Source organism: Mastigoproctus giganteus, chromosome 3, assembly GCF_048544385.1.
Source record: "Mastigoproctus giganteus isolate SK-2022 chromosome 3, ASM4854438v1, whole genome shotgun sequence".
Classification (NCBI taxonomy): domain Eukaryota; kingdom Metazoa; phylum Arthropoda; class Arachnida; order Uropygi; family Thelyphonidae; genus Mastigoproctus; species Mastigoproctus giganteus.
The window spans coordinates 155,077,879-155,100,253 of record NC_143577.1 but is presented as its reverse complement, the minus strand read 5'-3'; the positions used below and the strand labels follow the sequence as shown (position 1 = coordinate 155,100,253).

Genomic DNA, 22,375 nt, shown 5'->3' with positions numbered 1-22,375 from the left:
TTATCTAGCTTACTGCCAGAGTTTAATACACCACTGGCATTCCCTTCCCTGAATAATTCCTCATGTGTGAATGTAGATGCAAAATACTCATTTAGTTTGTTAGCTACCTGAGAAGGTCATCAACAGTTGAACCATCGATACCATGTGGACCAATCTGATTCATCCCCTTCCTTCTAGAGTTTACATAAGTAAAGAACTTTTTGCTGTTGTTATTTGCATTCTTTACCAAAGATTTCTCGTAATCTGCCTTTGCCTGCCTAACCTCCTTTATGACTTGGTTACAGACCAGTTTATATCTATCATAGGCTTCTGTGTCACCTGTTAATTTATATGTATCACATGCATTTTTCTTTTCTGCCACATATCTAATTAGTTCATCTGACATCCGTTTAGGCCTAAATCCTGAACAATATTTCTTAGTTGGTATGAAAAGCCTAGTAGCTTCCAAGATTATTTCTTTGAATGTTTCCCATTTTGAATTTGCTGTTGGTAACATCATCAGTTGGTCCAACCATATAGAATTTAAATACCGTCTCAGACCACCGTAGTTACCTTTACGAAAGCAAAAACTCTTCCCTTTACTCCAGATGGTAGTTACCTCTTTGAGTAAATCCCACTTCAGCACACTGTGAACGCTGCCACCTAGTGGTTCCTTTATCTGCAGATTCTTGATGCATGAAGAATCACTACTGATAATCAGATCAAGAGTATTACTCCCTCTAGTTTCCTCCCAAACACACTGCTGTAGAAAACAATCATCCAATAAATTCACAAAAGCCTTGATAGTGTGTGAGTGACCAACCCACAAATTCTAGTCAATCTCTGGAAAATTAAAATCCCCCAATATAAGACACTCTGATTTACTGGCCCACTCTATTTCTCTGCACAATTGCTCATTATACTCATCAGATTCACTAGGCCTATAACACACACCTACTCTAATTTTTCCTTCCCAGTGCTTATGTCACGCCAAACAGACTTAACATTGCATTGTCCACCAACATCAATTGGATGTACTTCCTTAGATTTTATGTGTTTCTTAACTAACAGCATAACCCCTCCTCCCTTCCTGTCCTGTCTATCCTTTCTGTACACATTGCACTCCCCAAATTCCAATTCTGTACCGCTTATATCTGTGACACCTCGTCCTGATATCCCAACAATATCTGCCTTTGATGTTTTGACTAGCACTTCAATCTCATCAAATTTATTAACTATACTCCTAGCATTGGTGTACATGCAAGTATACATGCATCTGTTTCTACTCTTAGTTACTCTAACACAGCCCATGTATTTACTTGTTCCACTATGACTCCCAGAAGTCCTGGAAATCCCCATTATTTTGCCTTCCAGGCTGCTGCTCAATTGCATTTCAATAGAAACAGTGCAAGAATCACTTTCACCTCTGTCAGCGGCTTCTGTTAACCTATTAGTCCGTGTATCCCCCAAGTTAGCAGTTTTTCGACCCATCTAACTCTGCCTCGATAGCATCAGCAAATATTCTTGCACCCTTTCTATTTAAGTGTATTCCATCCCTGTAGAAGCAGTCTCTCCTGTTAACAAGTGCAGACCAGGTTGAGAAAAATTCTACCCTTTGAGCCTTGCGCAATCTCTCCAGGGCCAAATTGATCGACAAGGCTCTCATCATATACTCCCTCCTATCATGTTTGGGCAAAATTGCCCAGACACTTAAAATATGGACCAAAATTTTGTAATGTGTGTTATACCCCTGTACATAATAAAAAATGGATTGAAGGAACTGAAAAAGGAGACAATTATTTTATCAGATATTTTTTATTATAATAAGTTGAACAATGTATTAAGTAAAGTTTATTGAAGTTACACTTTTTCAGTTTTATGAATAAAGAATTAATCCAGAGTTGTTTATTTTTTTGCTGTATTTATTCAAATAAAATTGTGTCGTAGCATTTAGTTATGTCTTTAACTTCGCACTTAACTTTTGCTGCACAATCGTGAAGAAGGTTGGTCTCACAAAAATTCTTAATCCTTTGGTAATTCCATCGCGTCATCATTTTTGGCTTCCTCCTCTTCTGTGGGTAGTTGATCTAATTCTGCTAGCTCCTCATTTGTAAGTGTTTTTGCACTTAATTGAAGCAATTGTGCAATATCCCCATCAACAACTCTATGGAATCCTGCTTCTTTTGCAAGACTTACAATTTCTTTTTATAACCTGGTCACACTGCATTCTTCGTATTCATTAACAGCATCAAGGTATAACTTTTTCCATGCGCTATTCATTAATCTACACAAAATTTCTTTCCAAGTTTCTCCAATCATTTTTATACTGCACAGAATATTAAAACCTTTCCAAAAATCCTCCACGTTATTTTCATTGCATTCTTCATATTGTAACCTCATAACCCTGGGGACTCGGATACAATACCGCAGTATAATCATTTCCCTGCAGAGCCAAGTCTGTTCTATTCTGCAGTGTTTTATGAAATAAAATTAGCAACACTAATATTACATCATAAGACTGCACAAAATGATCTGTAATTTTATTTTTGGTTCAAGTAAAATTTTCGATCAATTAATTGTAGAAACACAAACATTCTGCAGAAGAGTATCAACTTTTACTCTACAAGCCATTTCTAGGTCTCTCTCTCCCCTCAATCTATATTTGGCCTATCAAGGGCTGTGTTTTAATAAAAAGAAGAATATTCCATGTAATAGTGATGGAATCACAATTGACACATTGGCAAACTCAAAATCTTCTCTCACTAGGTAGCAAAATAGATGGAATGAACATAAAAAAGAACTAACCAGGAAACAATTTATTCCTTGAGTCACTTTACAAACAAGATTTTTGATAACATGCACACCGTCTGTTTACTGAGAATTCAGGGAGAAACTGCGGTAGCAGGAAACTAGTTTGCCCAGTAACAGTCCCGAAGTTTTGCAGTGCATTTCGTGTTCGCTTTTCTTTACCTTCGCCTATTCACTAATTGGAAAACTTGTTCTAACGAGTTTCACTCTTAGATTTACATCATACTCAGGCACTGCATAATTAAAGCATTTCCAGTGGGAATAAGTTTGGGTGGAGACATCTGTCATTATGAATAGTTAGGATTTAACTATTCATATTGACTAGTTAAGGGATTATCCTAAAATTCTAGGTTTAAGCCATAAGCGTAAAATATTTTTTGACTAAAAGTGAAAGTGTAGCAATTAAAGCAGATTTATAGTGGCCCCAAAGTGGTCCAGTATGGCAAGTCTATCCCAGAAAGGACAGTTTAACTCAAATTAAAGTACGAAAATTTGGTTGATCTAATAAGGGTAAGGAGTAACATTGTGTACATGAGGTGGGCTGAGGGTTATCAGGATTTTTTTCCTTTTCTTTCAAACCTAATATTTTAGACAATTCTAGTCCAAAAAGCTTAGTAAATTTTCGTTCTAATGTTTACCTTCAAAATAGCAAGGAAGAATTTAGCAATGGCCGTAGCAAGATTAAAACAAAAAAAAATTTAATTTAAACAACTGATTATATTTTGGCACTAATGATATTAAGAGTAGGAGACCGGCAGAATTACTTAACAAGTACAGGTCACTGTTGAACAAAAGCCGAGAATTAGGGTTGAATTTGAAAGTGTCTGCAATTCTGCCCAGACACGATACGAGGGAGTATATGATGAGAGCCTTGTCAGTCAATTCGGCCCTGGAAAGATTGTGCAAGGCTCAAGGGGTAGAATTTTTTTCAGCCTGGACTGTACTTGTTAACAGGAGAGATTGCTTCTACAGGGATGGGATACACTTAAATAGAAAGGGTGCAAGAATATTTGCTGATGCTATCGAGGCAGTGCTCGGAAAACTGCTAGCTTGCGGGGAGACAAAGACCAATAGATTGACAGTAGCCACTGGCAGAGGTGAAAGAGATTCTTGCACTGCTTCTATTAGAATGAGCAGAAGCCTGAAAAACAAGATGCATGATATTTCAGAGACTGCTGGGAGCCATTGCGGTACAAGTAAACACAAGGGTTGTGTTAGGGTAGCTAAGAATAGAAACAGGTGCAGGTATACTTGCGTGTACACCAATGCTAGGAGTTTAGTAAATAAATTTGATGAATTTGAGGTATTGCTAAAAACATCAAAGGCAGATATTGTTGGGATTAGCATTAGCATTAGTAGAGGCATTTGATGCAAGAAAGCAAGCTTATGCAGCATCAGCCAAAAAAAAAAAAAAAAAAAAAAAAACCCACTTCCACTTCACCCCTCTGTTCGTTCAAAATACCTGTCCAGCTGAGCCTTAAACTCATTTAGGCTATCAACCTCCACCACAAGGGATGGAAGTCTGTTCCACCAACCAACCACCCGCTGGCTAAAGGCAAATTTCCGCACGTCTATCCTACATCAGTTTTTCCTCAATTTGAATTTATGCCCTCTCAGGTCATTTTTCTGAGCAAGAGGAAGAATCCCATCAGCATTGAGCATGCTTAAACCATTCAAGGCTTTATACACCTCTATCAGATCACCTCGCTGGTGCCTAGTCTCCAGACACTGTAATTTGCAAAACTTAAGCCTTTCTTCGTAAGAGCACACCCCTTTGTTCCATTCACTAATCTTGTTGCCCTTCTCTGTACTCGTTCCAGCAGCTCTACATCCTTCTTGAAATGAGGCCTCCAGACCTGTATACAGTACTCTAGGCGTGGCCTGACCATTGCCTGACCATACAATGGAATAATCACCTCCTTATCCCTTCTGGAAAAATTCCTGTATATCATTGACAATACTCCATGAGCTACTCTTGCAGCCCGTCTGCACTGTTCAGAGAACTTCATATCTGCCTGCACAACCACCCCCAAGTCCCTTTCATTCTCTACCACTGTCAGTGTAGTACCACAGAGTTGATACGTTGCTCTGGGGTTGCTGTTTCCCATGTGTAGTACTTTACATTTGTCAATGTTAAACTTCATTTGCCACCTCTCAGCCCATCTGCTCAACCTTTCCAGATCCTGTTGCAGCAGCATAGTGTCAGTAGTGTCCTTGACAACCCTGCCAACCTTTGTATCATCTGCAAACTTGGACATTAAGCTTGATATACCATCATCAATATCATTTATAAATACAGAAAACAATAATGGACCCAACACTGAGCCCTGAGGGACTCCACTAATAACATTAGTCCACGATGAGCAGTGTCCATTGATTACCACTCTCTGTCTTCTCCCCCTCAACCACCCCTTTATCCATAGCAGCAATTTGCCTCCAATGTCACACTGCTCCAATTTGTGTAGCAGTCTTCCATGTGCAACAGTATCAAAAGCCTTTCTAAGATCCAAGTATATAATATCAAAGCTATTCCCTGCATCCAGTTCTTTTGTGACTGCATCATAGTATCCAATCAAATTGGTCAGGCAAGACTTCCCCTTAACAAAGCCATGCTGTGTCCGAGCTATAACTGAAGTCTTGTCCAAATGATCCTGCAGTGCTTCTTTAACCAGTGCCTCCATTAATTTTCCTGGAACAGAAGTTAAGCTCACAGGTCTATAATTACTTGTGTCAGCCTTTGATCGTCCTTTGTGAATTGGGGTCACATTTGCACATTTCCAGTCTATGGGTACCTCCCCTGAGTCCAAGGAAGCTCTCATAATTATGGCTAAGGGTTTGCTTACTTCCTTTGCTGCCTCCTTTAATATAACTGGATAGATCCCATCCACCCCGGGTGCCTTTCTTGTGTTTATCTTCAACAGTTTCTCCTCCACTTTACTCCCAGTTATTTCAAGATTCTGTAGCTTACTGCTAGAGATGAATACACCTCTGGCATTCCCCTCGCTGAATAACTCCTCATGTGTGAATGTCGATGCAAAATATTCATTTAGTTTGTTAGCTACCTGAGCAGGATCATCAACAGTTGACCCATCAATATCAAGTGGACCAATCTGATTCATCCCCTTCCTTCTAGAGTTTACATAAGTAAAGAACTCTTTGCTGTTTTTCTTTGCATCCCTTGCCAAGGATTTCTCGTAATCTGCCTTCGCCTGCCTAACCTCCTTTGTAACTTGGTTACAGATCAACTTGTATCTATCATAGGCTTCTATGTCACGTGTTAATTTGTATGTATCCCATGCATTTTTCTTCTCTGCTATATGCCTCATTAGTTCATCTGACATCCATTTAGGCCTAAACCTTGAACAATATTTCTTAGTTGGTATGTAAAGCCTAGTAGCTTCCAAGATAAGTTCTTTGAATGCTTCCCATTTTGAATTTGCTGTTGGTAACATCATCAGTTGGTCCCACTGTATAGAATTTAAATACTGTCTCAGTCCATCGTAGTCGCCTTTACGGAAGCAATAACCCTTCCCTTTACCCCTAATGGTAGTTACCTCTTTGAGTAAATCCCACTTCAGCACACTGTGATCACTGCCACCTAGTGGTTCATTTATCTGCAGATTCTTAATGCATGAAGAATCACTGCTTATAATCAAATCAAGAGTATTACTCCCTCTAGTTGCTTCCAGAACATGCTGATGTAGAAAACAATCATCCAATAAATCCACAAAAGCCCTGCTAGTGTGTGAGTAACCAGCCCCCAAATTCCAGTCAATATCTGGGAAATTAAAATCTCCCATTATAAGACTCTCTGATTTACTGGCCCACTCTATTTCCCTCTACAGTTCCTTATTATACTCATCAGAGTCATTAGGCCTATAGCACACTCCTACTCTCAATTTTGATCTCCCAATGCTTATGTCACACTAAACTGACTCAACACTGCACTGTCCGGCGATGTCGACTGGCTTCACGTCCTTGGTTTTTATGTGTTTCTTAACTAATAGCATAACCCCTCCCCCCCTTCCTATCCTGTCTATCCTTTCTGTAGACGTTGTACTCCCCAAATTCCAGTTCTGCATCCCTTATATCTGTGTGACACCACGTCTCTGATATCCCAACAATATCTGCCTTTGATGTTTTGAGCAATACCTCAAATTCATCAAATTTGTTTACTAAACTCCTAGCATTGGTGTACACGCAAGTATACCTGCACCTGTTTCTATTCTTAGCTACCCTAACACAACCCTTGTGTTTACTTGTACCGCAATGGCTCCCAGCAGTCTCTGAAATATCATGCATCTTGTTTTTCAGGCTTCTGCTCATTCTAATAGAAGCAGTGCAAGAATCTCTTTCACCTCTGCCAGTGGCTACTGTCAATCTATTGGTCTTTGTCTCCCCCCAAGCTAGCAGTTTTCCGACCCACCTAACACTGCCTCGATAGCATCAGCAAATATTCTTGCACCCTTTCTATTTAAGTGTATCCCATCCCTGTAGAAGCAATCTCTCCTGTTAACAAGTACAGTACAGGCTGAAAAAAATTCTACCCCTTGAGCCTTGCACAATCTTTCCAGGGCCGAATTAATCGACAAGGCTCTCATCATATACTCCCTCCTATCGTGTCTGGGCAGAATTGCAGACACTCTCAAATTCAACCCTAATTCTCGGCTTTTGTTCAACAGTGACCTGTACTTGTTAAGTAATTCTGCCGGTCTCCTACTCTTAATATTATTAGTGCCAACGTGTACAACTATATCACCTTTTGTGCCCTTAAAAGATGATATTCGCTCTACAACGTCATCAACCTTTGCCCCTGGCAGGCATACCCTGGTCCTGTTCCACCTATCTTTTTTACAAAGCATGTTCCCCGTTTCCCTGACAATAGAGGCACCAACAACTACTAGTTCCTTCGGGACCAGCGCATTCTGCCTTGGGGGTTGTCTCTGTGTTAAGCGATGCCCAAGTGCAAGCTCTGGCGTTGATGTGGGCAGCTGAGAGCTTGATGGGCCCCTCAATTTAGTTTCTTCGAGGGCATCCACCCTGTCCTTCAAGCTCTCATATAGGCCCACAAGAACGCCGAGTTGTTGCCTGATATCGATACACTCCTTGCATCGCGCACACACAAAGACATCCCCCTTGGCAGTATCATGTCCTGTACCCGATTGCTCTGCAAACATCAAGCAAACAGTGCATTTTATAAGGGTGTGAGTCAGAGGACAACTGCCCCCCTCAGTTCTGCTCTGAGCCACAGCATTTCCATTAGCTTGAGCCTTTTGCTTTGCTGCTCTGGTCTGAGTCATGATTCTATTAATTTATTAATTAATTATAATTAATTATGTTATGTTATTAATTATGTTACATATAATTAATTATATTACGTTTGTAATCTAAGTCGTTATATGTATTTATTTAAACGTACAATTTAACTGCTAACGAAGTTCAACTAACGCTATCTAGTACGGTATATAACTATCGTTATGTGCAACCTTTACCGATACTTTTATGCAAATACAAGGAATAAAGAATAAGATATCAGAGACGTGGTGTCACACAGATATAAGGGATGCAGAACTGGAATTTGGGGAGTACAACGTCTACAGAAAGGATAGACAGGATAGAAAGGGGGGGAGGGGTTATGCTATTAGTTAAGAAACACATAAAAACCAAGGAAGTGAAGCCAGTCGACATCGCTGGACAGTGCAATGTTGTTTGGTGTGACATAAGCATTGGGAGATCAAAATTGACAGTAGGAGTGTGCTATAGGCCTAATGACTCTGATGAGTATAATAAGAAACTGTACAGGGAAATAGAGTGGGCCAGTAAATCAGAGAGTCTTATAATGGGAGTGCAATGAGTCAGTTTGGTGTGACATAAGCATTGGGAGATCAAAATTGACAGTAGGAGTGTGCTATAGGCCTAATGACTCTGATGAGTATAATAAGAAACTGTACAGGGAAATAGAGTGGGCCAGTAAATCAGAGAGTCTTATAATGGGAGATTTTAATTTCCCAGATATTGACTGGAATTTGGGGGCTGGTCACTCACACACTAGCAGGGCTTTTGTGGATTTATTGGATGATTGTTTTCTACATCAGCATGTTCGGGAGGCAACTAGAGGGAGTAATACTCTTGATTTGATTATCAGCAGTGATTATTCATGCATTAAGAATCTGCAGATAAATGAACCACTAGGTGGCAGTGATCACAGTGTGCTGAAGTGGGATTTACTCAAAGAGGTAACTACCATTAGGGGTAAAGGGAAGGGTTATTGCTTCCGTAAAGGCGACTACAATGGACTGAGACAGTATTTAAATTCTATACAGTGGGACCAACTGATGATGTTACCAACAGCAAATTCAAAATGGGAAGCATTCAAAGAACTTATCTTGGAAGCTACTAGGCTTTACATACCAACTAAGAAATATTGTTCAAGGTTTAGGCCAAAATGGATGTCAGATGAACTAATGAGGCATATGGCAGAGAAGAAAAATGCATGGGATACTTACAAATTAACACATGACACAGAAGCCTATGATAGATACAAGTTGATATGTAACCAAGTTACAAAGGAGGTTAGGCAGGCGAAGGCAGATTACGAGAAATCCTTGGCAAGGGATGCAAAGAAAAACAGCAAAGAGTTCTTTACTTATGTAAACTCTAGAAGGAAGGGGATGAATCAGATTGGTCCACTTGATATTGATGGGTCAACTGTTGATGATCCTGCTCAGGTAGCTAACAAACTAAATGAATATTTTGCATCAACATTCACACATGAGGAGTTATTCAGCGAGGGGAATGCCAGAGGTGTATTCAACTCTAGCAGTAAGCTACAGAATCTTGAAATAACTGAGAGTAAAGTGGAGGAGAAACTGTTGAAGATAAACACAAGAAAGGCACCCGGGGTGGATGGGATCTATCCAGTTATATTAAAGGAGGCAGCAAAGGAGGTAAGCAAACCCTTAGCCATAATTATGAGAGCTTCCTTGGACTCAGGGGAGGTACCCATAGACTGGAAATGTGCAAATGTGACCCCAATTCACAAAGGACGATCAAAGGCTGACACAAGTAATTATAGACCTGTGAGCTTAACTTCTGTTCCAGGAAAATTAATGGAGGCACTGGTTAAAGAAGCACTGCAGGATCATTTGGACAAGACTTCAGTTATAGCTCGGACACAGCGTGGCTTTGTTAAGGGGAAGTCTTGCCTGACCAACTTGATTGGATGCTATGATGCAGTCACAAAAGAACTCGATGCAGGGAATAGCTTTGATATTATATACTTGGATCTTAGAAAGGCTTTTGATACTGTTGCACATGGAAGACTGCTACACAAATTGGAGCAGTGTGACATTAGAGGCAAATTGCTGCTATGGATAAAGGGGTGGTTGAGGGGGGAGAAGACAGAGAGTGGTAATCAATGGACACTGCTCATCGTGGACTAATGTTATTAGTGGAGTCCCTCAGGGCTCAGTGTTGGGTCCATTATTGTTTTCTGTATTTATAAATGATATTGATGATGGTATATCAAGTTTAATGTCCAAGTTTGCAGATGATACAAAGGTTGGCAGGGTTGTCAAGGACACTACTGACACTATGCTGCTACAACAGGATCTGGAAAGGTTGAGCAGATGGGCTGAGAGGTGGCAAATGAAGTTTAACATTGACAAATGTAAAGTACTACACATGGGAAACAGCAACCCCAGAGCAACGTATCAACTCTGTGGTACTACACTGACAGTGGTAGAGAATGAAATGGACTTGGGGGTGGTTGTGCAGGCAGATATGAAGTTCTCTGATCAGTGCATACGGGCTACAAGAGATGCTCATGGAGTATTGTCAATGATATACAGGAATTTTTCCAGCAGGGATAAGGAGGTGATTATTCCCTTGTATAAGGCAATGGTCAGGCCACACCTAGAGTACTGTATACAGGTCTGGAGGCCTCATTTCAAGAAGGATGTAGAGCTGCTGGAACGAGTACAGAGAAGGGCAACAAGATTAGTGAATGGATTAAAGGGGTGCTCTTACGAAGAAAGGCTTAAGTTTTGCAAATTACAGTGTCTGGAGACTAGGTACCATCGAGGTGATCTGATAGTGGTGTATAAAGCCTTGAATGGTTTGAGCATGCTCAATGCTGATGGGATTCTTCCTCTAGCTCAGAATAATCACCTGAGAGGGCATAAATTCAAATTGAGGAAAGACAGATGTAGGATAGACGTGTGGAAATTTGCCTTTAGCCAGCGGGTGGTTGGTTGGTGGAACAGACTTCTATCCCTTGTCGTTGAGGTTGATAGCATGAATAAGTTTATGGCTCAGCTGGACAGGTATTTTGAACGAACAGAGGGGTGAAGTGGGTTTTTTTTTTTTTTTGGCTGATGCTGCATAAGCTTGCTTTCTTGCATCAAATTCCTCTACTAATGCTAATATCATTTTAATTAAAAATCAATAAAGAATGAACATAATTTTTCATGAACAACCATACTGCTTGCTATTTTTGCCGAGCTTCGAAATTTAAGGCCAAACCAAGCTGCATCACATAGTAACTGTGCAGTTGACTTGTGCGCATGGTTTGACCTTGGCAGTTAACAAGTTTATGCCTGTTCAGTTTCATCTAAGTAAAAAATGGACATGACATGACATGTGAGGAACAGTATGCTGCTGTCAAATTTTGTTTCCATCTCAAGAAAACATCAGCTGAAGCGTATGAAATGTTATGAGGCCTATGATGAATCTGTGTTTCCATATGGCACAACTTAAGGTATTTTAGAATGTTTAAAGATGGATGTGGTTCAGTCACAAAAATCGGCAGTCCTGGAGCTCCATTGCTGTCACCAAAGAAAGCACAAACACTGCTTCTGTAATCATGAGAGAAGATTGTTGTTTAACAGTAAGGCAACTGGCAAAGATGTTGAGAATATTAGTAGGAAGCATGCATGGTATTCTCCATGACCATTTGCATATACATGTGTTTGTACACACTGGGTTCCTAAACTATTTGCACCTGAGCAACAGCAAGTTCATATGGAGGTTTGTCAGGAGCTGCAATGGATGGTTTGTGAAACTGTGAGGTTCTGCACAGGGCAATAATGGTAGGTGAGATGTAGCATAATCATTTCGACCCAGAGAGTAAGCAACAAAGGTCTATTTGGAAATCTATGTCATTTCCAACATAAAAAAAAGCAAAATTTGTGGTTTCTGCAGGGAAGGTTATGGTCATCTTGATTTTTGAAATTCAAGAAATGGTTTACCAGCATGTTGTGTAACATCATATGACTGTTATGGGACCTTATTACAGAACTGTACTGCACACTTTGCTGGATCACATTCTTCGCAAACAACCACAGGTGGGTGGATGCTGCATCATGACATTGCAAGAACTCACATTGCTCATACTTTCATTGAGTACGTAGCCAGCATTAATGTCAGCTGTTTTCTCATCTGCCCTATAACCCTGACCTTGCACTCGGAGATTTTTTTTATCCCCAAAGTGAAAGGAGTTGCAAAATACGGATGATTAATAAAAGTATGTTGTGAAAAAAAATTATGATCATTCTTTATTTGAACAGTCCTCGTATATTTACACTGACTGAAGACTGTAATTCCAAGAATGGCAATTAATCAGAAGCAGTTACAGTGTAATGCTAATGTTCACAGGTGTAGCCATGGAAGACAAAAACATACATTTTGAGTTTAAAATCATAAACAAACATGTAAAATAGGGTAGTGGGGAGAATTGTAAAAACCAAACTAATAATATCACTTAATGTGCTACTGCTGGTATGTTATTTGACAGGTGTTGTCTTTTTAAATATTTCATTATTTTTTTTAAAATTTGCAGATGAAATCAGATCCTCCTGTGTACCCTTGCTCACCAATATTCTCTAACTGGTTATACAATATTTTCTGTTTTCATTCAATATACTATAAATTATGAGACATTCATTTTTTTGTTTGGCACTTAACAGATGCCAAGCAAGAAAGTGTGTATCTTTTCTTGGCAATTTCCATTCCGATGTGAAATCTATGAGACAGACACCAGTGACAGGAGGATCTTATCCTGCTGTGCAGCTTTTGCTTCATCTGCTAAACATGAACTGCTGACAAAAATACCAACATTCACTTTGTGTCAGCTAGAGGATGAATGACCTTGAAGATTCTAAAAAATAGGATAAAATCTTTATTATCATTATTATTATTGGTTTCCTTGTTTATTTTTGTTTGATATTTTTTAGCTGAGTTTAGAAAACTATGTGTAATAGATCACTGTTTTCAGTTCACTAAAAAAAAGCAAAAAATTAAGTTTTTATAATTAAAACAGAAAGAGTCGTTCACAGATGCCATGCAAACTATGTTAAATTGAGGGTAAATGATGGAAGGTTAAATATAGCAGATCACCAAGAAAGCACACAAACTGTGAAGAATTAACAGTTTTCAATCCTTTCATCCTAATGGGGGAAAGAAGTAGAACACTCATATGCTGCAATTTAAAATAAGACCCATATTAGGAAGCCATTGTATTTATATTTAGATCAATATGTGAATCACAATAAGTTAAGAAGATTGCAATTATTTTTCCAATGGGAATCATTATAACTGAAAGTTATAAGCCAGTTTTAATCAAAATGACCATAATTCAACAGCCTCTGTAGTTAAAAAAGTGATACTACTTGCTCACCAACTGTTTATGAGTTTGCTGACACCTTCAGGTTGAAGGGAGTTGGCCGAGAACCATGGGAATGCAGGAGTGTGACATGCTGAAATTATTCCCAGACTCTATTTAACCTTAATTAGATTCCAGTTAAAATATTAAATCTCATTCTTTGTTTATAAAGATCCAGTCTAGCCAATAGATTTAGCAATCAATATGGAGTGGAATAAGATAGGCTTTTAATGTTTGTCTCAGACACAAGTCAAGCTAATCCTAATTCCAAACTGCCAACATTATTAGTATTAGTAGTAGTGGCAAATGATGCAAGGAAACAAGCTTATATTATACAGCACCAAGTAACAACCACAATAGATAAATAAATAACCCCCCTCCACATTACCTGTCCATCCCCTGTCTAATTCTTCTCTAAATTTATTGTGATGAGGCAAAAATCAATGAATTTTTCTGTTTTCTGAAACAAATTGGAGTATATCATCAGTTCTGAACAGGTTTCTTTAAAAAAAATTAAGTAGTTACAGTCAGTGGTAAGCTGTGAATATTTTAACAATGGGCTCGCAGTTTTTCTGACTTTTTATTCTTCATTTTTTTTACAACTAGGAAATAGATAGTATGAATCAGAGCTGTATTACTCAATATGTTCTACGTTGGTAATAATATTAGTAAATTGATAAGAGGAGTATACCTCAATATAGTACGTGGAACACTTCCGTATGATACCCTCCAGAAATTAAAACGGAAAAATCGACAACTTACCGGTACATTAAAGTAAAATATAAATAATTAAAGTGAAATATAAATAATTAAATAATCAATTTAACACAATTCAAATTCAATTCAAAACAATTAAAATTCAAATTAACGCAATTAAAAGAATCTAACGAAAATATTCAAAACGATTTTCCTTCCTGAAGCTGACAATGCTTTTCGACCGACTGTCGTGATCACAGGAATGAAAATTATCGAATCAGGCTAACCTGCAACTTAAATAGTGATTATGTGTCTTCGCGCATGCGCGTAAAGGTCCACGCATCGGAGATCAAATATGGCCGCCGAACATTAACAGAATTCTCGTGTAATTTAATTTCAACGGTTTCTGCAATTAATAGTCGCGTATAATTACGTTGAACGTTAAGTATTTTGGCCTCGTTAAATAAACGAAAAACATACTTTTTTATTTAACGAGGCCAAAATACTTAACGTTCAACGTAATTATACGCCACTATTAATTGCAGAAACCGTTGAAATTAAATTACACGAGAATTCTGTTAATGTTCGGCGGCCATATTTGATCTCCGATGCGTGGACCTTTACGCGCATGCGCGAAGACACATAATCACTATTTAAGTTGCAGGTTAGCCTGATTCGATAATTTTCATTCCTGTGATCAGGACAGTCGGTCGAAAAGCATTGTCAGCTTCAGGAAGGAAAATCGTTTTGAATATTTTCGTTAGATTCTTTTAATTGCGTTAATTTGAATTTTAATTGTTTTGAATTGAATTTGAATTGTGTTAAATTGATTATTTAATTATTTATATTTCACTTTAATTATTTATATTTTACTTTAATGTACCGGTAAGTTGTCGATTTTTCCGTTTTAATTTCTGGAGGGTATCATACGGAAGTGTTCCACGTACTATATTGAGGTATACTCCTCTTATCAATTTACTAACAACTAGGAAATATAACAGATGCATTTTTTTTATATAATAAAATTTTGATATTTCAAATAAAAAAAATAACATAAAGTATTTCCCATATCACAAATAACATAAAGTATTTCCCATATCACAAATAACATAAAAAAAAAAACTCACACAAAACATTCTAGAATGTAAAAATAAATGTTACATAAAAAAGCAAACTATTTTAGAAGAGAATACATTAAAAAATGATTACACAAACATTCAAGAGAAATTGCCATATAAAATTACTTCTTTATTAATATTTATTGTCGATCTTTCACTTTGCTCAATAGCTGAACGATGATTACAGAGGAAACATATGACATAATGATCCAGATGAAATTGAAGCAGTGGTTTTCCATTTAGGTTTATGGTCATCATATCTGCGATGAGTTTAATTATCAAAAATGTTTTTTTTATTGTTACAATATTATTCATTATGCTGAAAGCTTGCTCAACTTCAGCACTGCTAATCACAAAGATTTCAAAGATATTTCTGGCTTTTTTTAATTGAAATGGGAATTTCACTCAATTTTAAAGATAAACTGCCTTTGACAAAATCTCTAAAATCATTCATTTTTATTTCATATTTTATTATAAAACTTAAATTTCTTATTCGTTTTTCACCATCTTGCCATGGAGACGAAAGTTCTTCCATATTCCACGTCCGGGTGGTAGTAGTAGTAGTAGTGGCATGTGATGCAAGAAAGCAAGTGTATGAGCTTATGCAGCATCAGCCAAAAAAAAAAAAAAAATCATACCATTCCCTCCAAATGCCTGTGCAGTTCCTCCTTAAATTTATTCAACCTATCAACTTCCACGACAGATGGAAGTTTGTTCCATCAATTAACCACCCGCTGGCTAAAGGCAAATTTCCGCACATCTATTCTACATTTGTCCTTTGTTAATTTGAATTTATGCCCCCTTAGGTTCGTAATCTGAACAAGTGGAAAGATCCCATCAGAATTCAGCGTGCTCAACCCATTCAAGGCCTTATACACCTCAATCAGATCACCGTGCAGGTGCCTAGTCTCCAGCCACTGCAATTTGCAGATTCTCTTGGTAAGAGGATCCCTTCATTCCCCTCACCAATCTTGTTGCCCTTCTCTGTACATGCTCAAGCAAATCTACATCCTTCCTAAAATGAGGCCTCCAGACCTGTATGCAGTACTCAAGGCGTGGCCTGACCATTGCCTTATACAGAGGGACAATCACCTCCTTTTCCCTGCTAGCAAAATTCCTATATATCATTGACAAAACCCCATGACCTGCCCTGGCAGCCTGTCTGCATTGCTCAGAAAACTTCATATGTGACTGCACAATTACTCCCAGGTCTTTTTCATTTTCTACCACCTTAAGTGTAGTACCACACAGATGGTATGTTTCTCTGGGTTTACTTCTACCCATATGCAGTACTTTGCATTTGTCAAGGTTAAAACTTCAGTTGCCACTTCTTAGCCCATCTGCCCAAATTATCTAGATCCTGTTGCAGTAGCACACTTCCATTGCTGTCATTAACAACCCTGCCAACCTTTGTATCATCTGCAAACTTCGACATTAAGCCTGATATACCTTCATCAATATCATTGATAAATATACAAAACAACAGAGGACCCAACACCGAACCCTGTGGGACTCCACTAATAACATTAGTCCACGAAGAGCAGCACCCATTGATTACTACCCTCTGTCTTCCCCCACTTAACCATCCTTTTATCCATTGTAGCAACTTACCCTTAATACCATTCTGCTCCAATTTGTACAATAGTCTTCCATGCGCTACAGTGTCAAAAGCTTTCCTGAAATCCAAATATATGATATCAAAATTATTTTTTGCATCCAGTTCCTTTGTAACCACATCATAATATCCTATCAAATTTGTCAGACAAGACTTTCCCTTAACAAACCCATGCTGTGTCTGAACTATAACTGCAGTCTTGTCTAGATGATCCTGCAATGCATCTTTAACCAGTGACTCCATTATTTTACCTAGAACAGAAGTTAAACTAACTGGTCTGTAATTACTCGTGTCACCCTTCGATCCCCCTCTGTGAATTTGGGGATACACTTGCACATCTTCAGTCCGTGGGAACCTCTCCTGAGTCCAAGGATGCTCTCATAATTATGGCTAAGGGTTTGCTTAGTTGCTTTGCCGCCTCATTTAATATAACTGGATAGATCCCATCCACCCCAGGTGCTTTTCTTATGTTTAACTTCAACAATTTCTCCTCCACTTTGCTCTCAGTAATTACAAAATCATTAAGTAACCTGCTACAATTTGATAACTCTCTGCCATTTGCAAATCTTAATAATTCCTCATGTGTGAATGTAGATGCAAAATACTCATTCAGTTTGTTTGCTATCTGAGCAGGATCATCAAGTCGAACCATCAATGTCAAGTGGTCCAATCAGATTCATCCCCTTCCTTTTAGAGTTTATATAAGTAAAGAAATCCTTGCTGTTTTTCGTAGCATCTTTTGCCATGAATTTCTTGTAATCTGCCTTTACCTGCCTAACCTCCTTTGTGACCTGATTACAGACTAGCTTATATCTGCCATAGGCTTCTGAGTCGCTTGATAATTTATATGCATCCCATGCATTTTTCTTCTCTGTTACGAGTCTCATTAGTTCATTTGATAACCATTTAGGCTTAAACCTTGGACAGTATTTCTTAATAGGTATGAAACTTTTGGTAGCATCCACGATTAATTCCTTGAATGCTTCTCACTTAGAATTTACTGTTGGTAACATCGTCAGTTGATCCCACTGTACAGAATTTAAAAACTTTCTGAGACCATTGTACTCACCCTTACGGAAGCAAAAACCCTTTCCTTAACCCTTAATGGTAATTAAATCATTAAGTAAATCCCACATCAGTACACTGTGATCACTGCCACCTAGTGGTTCCTTTATCTGCAAATTCTTAATACACGAATTATCACTGCTGATAACCAGATCAAGATTACTCTCTCTCTCTGGTTGTCTCTCGAACATGCTGCTGCAGAAAACAATTATCCAATAAATCCCCAAAAGTCTGACTAGTGTGTGAGTGACCAACCCACAAGTTCCAGTCAATATCTGGGAAGTTAAAATCCCCCATTATAAGACATTTCTATTTACTAGCCCACTCTATTTCTCTGTACAATTGTTCATTGTACTCATTTGAGTCATTCCAGGGCCATACTGTTATAATGCATACTGTTAATACATATCAGTTTCTTCTTCCTTTTATGTTTTCTTTTTTTATGTGCCTTGGGCTACTTAATATAATAGTATATGTTTAAAATTTTTTTCAATTACTCTTGCATTAATAACTTATCCTTTTAAGTATAAAACAATGCAGTTTAATGACGTCACGAAGTAATTTTTTAAATGTTTTCTTACTTTTAATTTTGATTCTTTTAAATTCTTTTAACATCAACATGCTCCCAGTTTTAGCTTTGTAATTTCCTTCAGAATTTTTCAAATTATCAAAAGTATTGATAGTTCAAATAATTAATTTATCTGCTTTTACTACAGTGATGCTGTGACTTTGTAAAGCTTCTGAAAGATAAGAGAGCTCCTGCAGGATTTGGAGATTGGTGATATAATGCATACTGTTAATACATATTAGTTTCTTCTTCCTTTTATGTTTTCTTTTCTTATGTGCCTCGGGCTACTTTGCCACTGTCTCCAGATAAAGTTTTTAATTGAACTAATTAAAAATAACTTTTTTCTATATATATATATAACTAATATATAAAAAAATATATAACTAATTAATTGAAAAATATATAAATATTTTACTTCATCCTTCTGAAGATATTATTTGGTTTTTGTAATTTTGGCATATCAGGGATATACAGCCACTCCTCGACTTATGTAAGGGAGCATTCCATGGAACTCTACATAAGTCAGAATTTTCCTTAATTGCAGCACTCGAAAATTTGATTGAAGCAAAAGAGAACTGTTTGACGAACATGTAAATAGAATTATTTATTCAATTTCTTTATCTCATGCGCAGGAAAAATTACAAAAGTGTACAAAATTACAAAAATTTCAAAACTATAAAATTACAAAAAGAGAGAGGAGACAGGCATAACATCAGCAAGTTTTACCTTTCGCACATCGTTGCCAGAATTAACTCTCCAGCTGATAAGCATGCCACTGCAGAAGTTGAGGGCCACTGCAGAAGTTGAGGGCTGTGGAGATTTAGAAGGGGTTTTTTCCAACACATCACAATTTCTCTGCAGATTGAACCTATTAAACCACCCCTTGCTTGCTACAAACTTGGCTTGGGGTTCGCTGTACTTATCCTTAATATCTTCATAAATAATTCTTTCTTTTGATTGAATTGCCGTTGGACTCAGGGGCACTTGCTTCTGAATCTGATTTTCCATCCATATTATTAATAGCTTTGCCATCTTTGATATAGCATCTGAACGCTATTTTGTGATCACTGTTGATCTTAAATGTGTTGATCCTTTAGTTTAACATGTTCTTTTATACACGCACTGTCCCTTAAAATAGTATTCACTGTTGAAGCAGCGAGACCTAATTCCGCACAATAGATGACAAACTTTGTCCTGCTTCATACCTCTTAATTGCCTTCATTTCTAAATCAATTTTGTTTCGTTTCCTAGCACTGCCAGCACTTGCACTTTCCATTGGTCCCTTTCCCATCACCATTGTAATAAGTAAATAGGAATGAAGAGAAGATTCTGAAAATTTACTTATGTTTTTTATATGATTGAAGATTTCAGTGAAGGGCAACTCATTTCACCATAATACTGTAACATAAAAACCCACACAATTCCAGTTATTGGTATTAACGCAAATGCAATAAGATTGAGTTTACTCCCATTTATAATAGATTATGCTAACAGAAAAGCCCAATAATGTGGAAAGTGCAAATTGTTTTTATTGTTTTATGGTTGTAACCTCTAGAAATGTGTTTAAGAAAAATATCACAAAGGCATTCAGAATTGATTCTTATAATGGAACATATGATAATGAAGGAAGTGTAGTGCAATTGCCATTATAAAAATGACCTTTTAGAGAGATAAATAGCTTAGTTATATAGTGAAAATTTGAATTTCCGAGGTCTTGGAACGAATTACCAAAAAAAACAATGTGTTATTGGGTTCACATTATGATATTTTCACGATACTTCCATTTATTCCTACAGGATGCAAAATATGTTTCCACGATTTTATATAAGTTTGCACCGGCTGACAAAAACTTCCGTAAAGTCGAATTTCCATAAGTCAGTATTACATAAGCTATGGGAGTGGCTGTAGTAGCAATATTTTTTTTGTCATTCCCAAGTTACGTAAAACTCGACTTATGGAAGAAGTCCTGGAACATATCTCTTACATATGTCGGGGGACTTACTGTATTTAATTGGTTGTGTAAAGTTTTTTTAAAATTTTTTTTATATATTTTAGGATGGTGTTAAAATAGAAGCAAAAAGTGATGAAATCTCAATTTCTAGCAAGAGGCCAAAAAATGCCAAGGATACAAAAGATGCTATGTATGGTTGTTTTATCAAGGTAAATATGGGTTTTATGAATATTATTTTTACCGCTTTGTGAAATGTTTAACTTTCTGCCCTCCTTAGCTGACATTCCCAGCATAATATTTAGATAAATTGCTTACTGGAACTATTGCATAAAATGTAACTGTGGTAAACTTCATTAATCTGTTAGAAATATATTTAATAACATTTATCCAATTTACTTATCAATCACTTATAAATTCATTGTACATATCAGGCATAGTCGCCTCCTGTACATAGCTGCGAGCAAATTGGTATGCACTCCATTTACTACGTTTTACCATTTACTTAGGAGGCGTCGTTCTCTGAATCATAGCCTTATGAAAAGTATTGCTTGTTCGATTTTTACAGAGCTATCAGGAATGGGATATGATATTGCCATGGGGGATGTCTTTGTGTGTGCTTGAAGTAGAGTGTGAGGATATTAGGTGCTAATTCAGCATTGTTATGGGCCTTAATCAGAGCTTGAAGAATAGGGTGGATGTTCTCAAAGGATTTAAATTGGGAGCCCATCAAGCTCTCATCTGCCCACATCAACACAAGACTTTGCACTTGATCATCAGGCAACACAGTGACAACCCCAAGGCAGAATGCACTGGTCCCACAGGAGCTAGTTGATATCGGTGACTCTATTGTCAGGGAAACACAGGTAACCCTCATATAACACGGTAGTTAGGTTCCTATAAAATCTTTAACATCAAAGGTCCGTCTCATCGGCATTGAAAACTTGATGTGGTGTGTACCTGTGCTCTTCAATAATTTTTTGAAATTTCTCTGCATACATCTTGGCAGCTTCCTTATCAGTCGATGCACTTTCCCCTTAAATTCTTATTAATGAGAAGTGGTTTTTAAATCACTCAAATCAACCTTTATTAGCAACAAACTCCAGGTTAACAGAAGATTCTCCATTTTATTTTAAATGGTTATAAATTTTGAGTGCCTTTTGTTTAATTACATTGCCGTCTAATGGGGTCTGTTTTTTACTGCTGTCGTAAAGCCAAATACCGAGTGCTTTTTCCATTTTTTTTTTCAATTATTAGAGCTCGGGGATGAGCTGTCATATTTGCAGAAATGAAAGAAAATTAGAACTGCAACAGCAGTTCTAATTTTCTGTGCATTTCTCTTTATGGTCTGGATTGTTGCTTCATTTAAATTTAAACTTTTTGCAATGCATAATACCTTTTCCCCTTTTTTAAGATGCTCCAAAATTTGTATATTTGATTCTAGAGAAATAAAGTTTCTTTTAAGCAGTGCTTTTTTTCTTTCCTTAGGTATAATTTAGTGGTAGAATTTAATTCATAACAAAGAAATTATTCCAATACGATTCTTAAGAACAAAGTTTAGTAACACATACCTGGAAATATTTATAAATGATCAAATAACGTTGTAGAGCAGACGTTATGACGTTGTAGAGCAGACATCATCTTTTAAGGGCACAAAAGGTGATATAGTTGTACACGTTGGCACTAATGATATCAAGATTAGGGAGACTGGCAGAATTGCTTAACAAGTACAAGTCACTGTTGAAAAAAAGCCGTGAAATAGGGTTGAATTTGAAAGTGTCTGCAATTCTGCCCAGACACGATAGGAGGGAGTATATGATGAGAGCCTTGTCGATCAATTCGGCCCTGGAAAGATTGTGCAAGGCTCAAGGGGTAGAATTTTTTTCAGCCTGGACTGTACTTGTTAACAGGAGAGATT

The 22,375-nt window shown here is 37.5% G+C and overlaps 1 protein-coding gene across 1 annotated transcript in view; it reads left to right on the top strand.

Annotated features, from left to right (window-relative positions):
• The window catches only part of LOC150088342 (G patch domain-containing protein 4), a 165,509-nt gene that overhangs the window by 76,466 nt on the left and 66,668 nt on the right, over positions 1 to 22,375 (top strand). Inside the window, exon 4 of the mRNA XM_090370728.1 lies at positions 20,565 to 20,669. Within this exon, the coding sequence (XP_090226854.1) occupies positions 20,565 to 20,669 (105 nt within the window). The remainder of the gene's footprint in view (positions 1 to 20,564; positions 20,670 to 22,375) is intronic.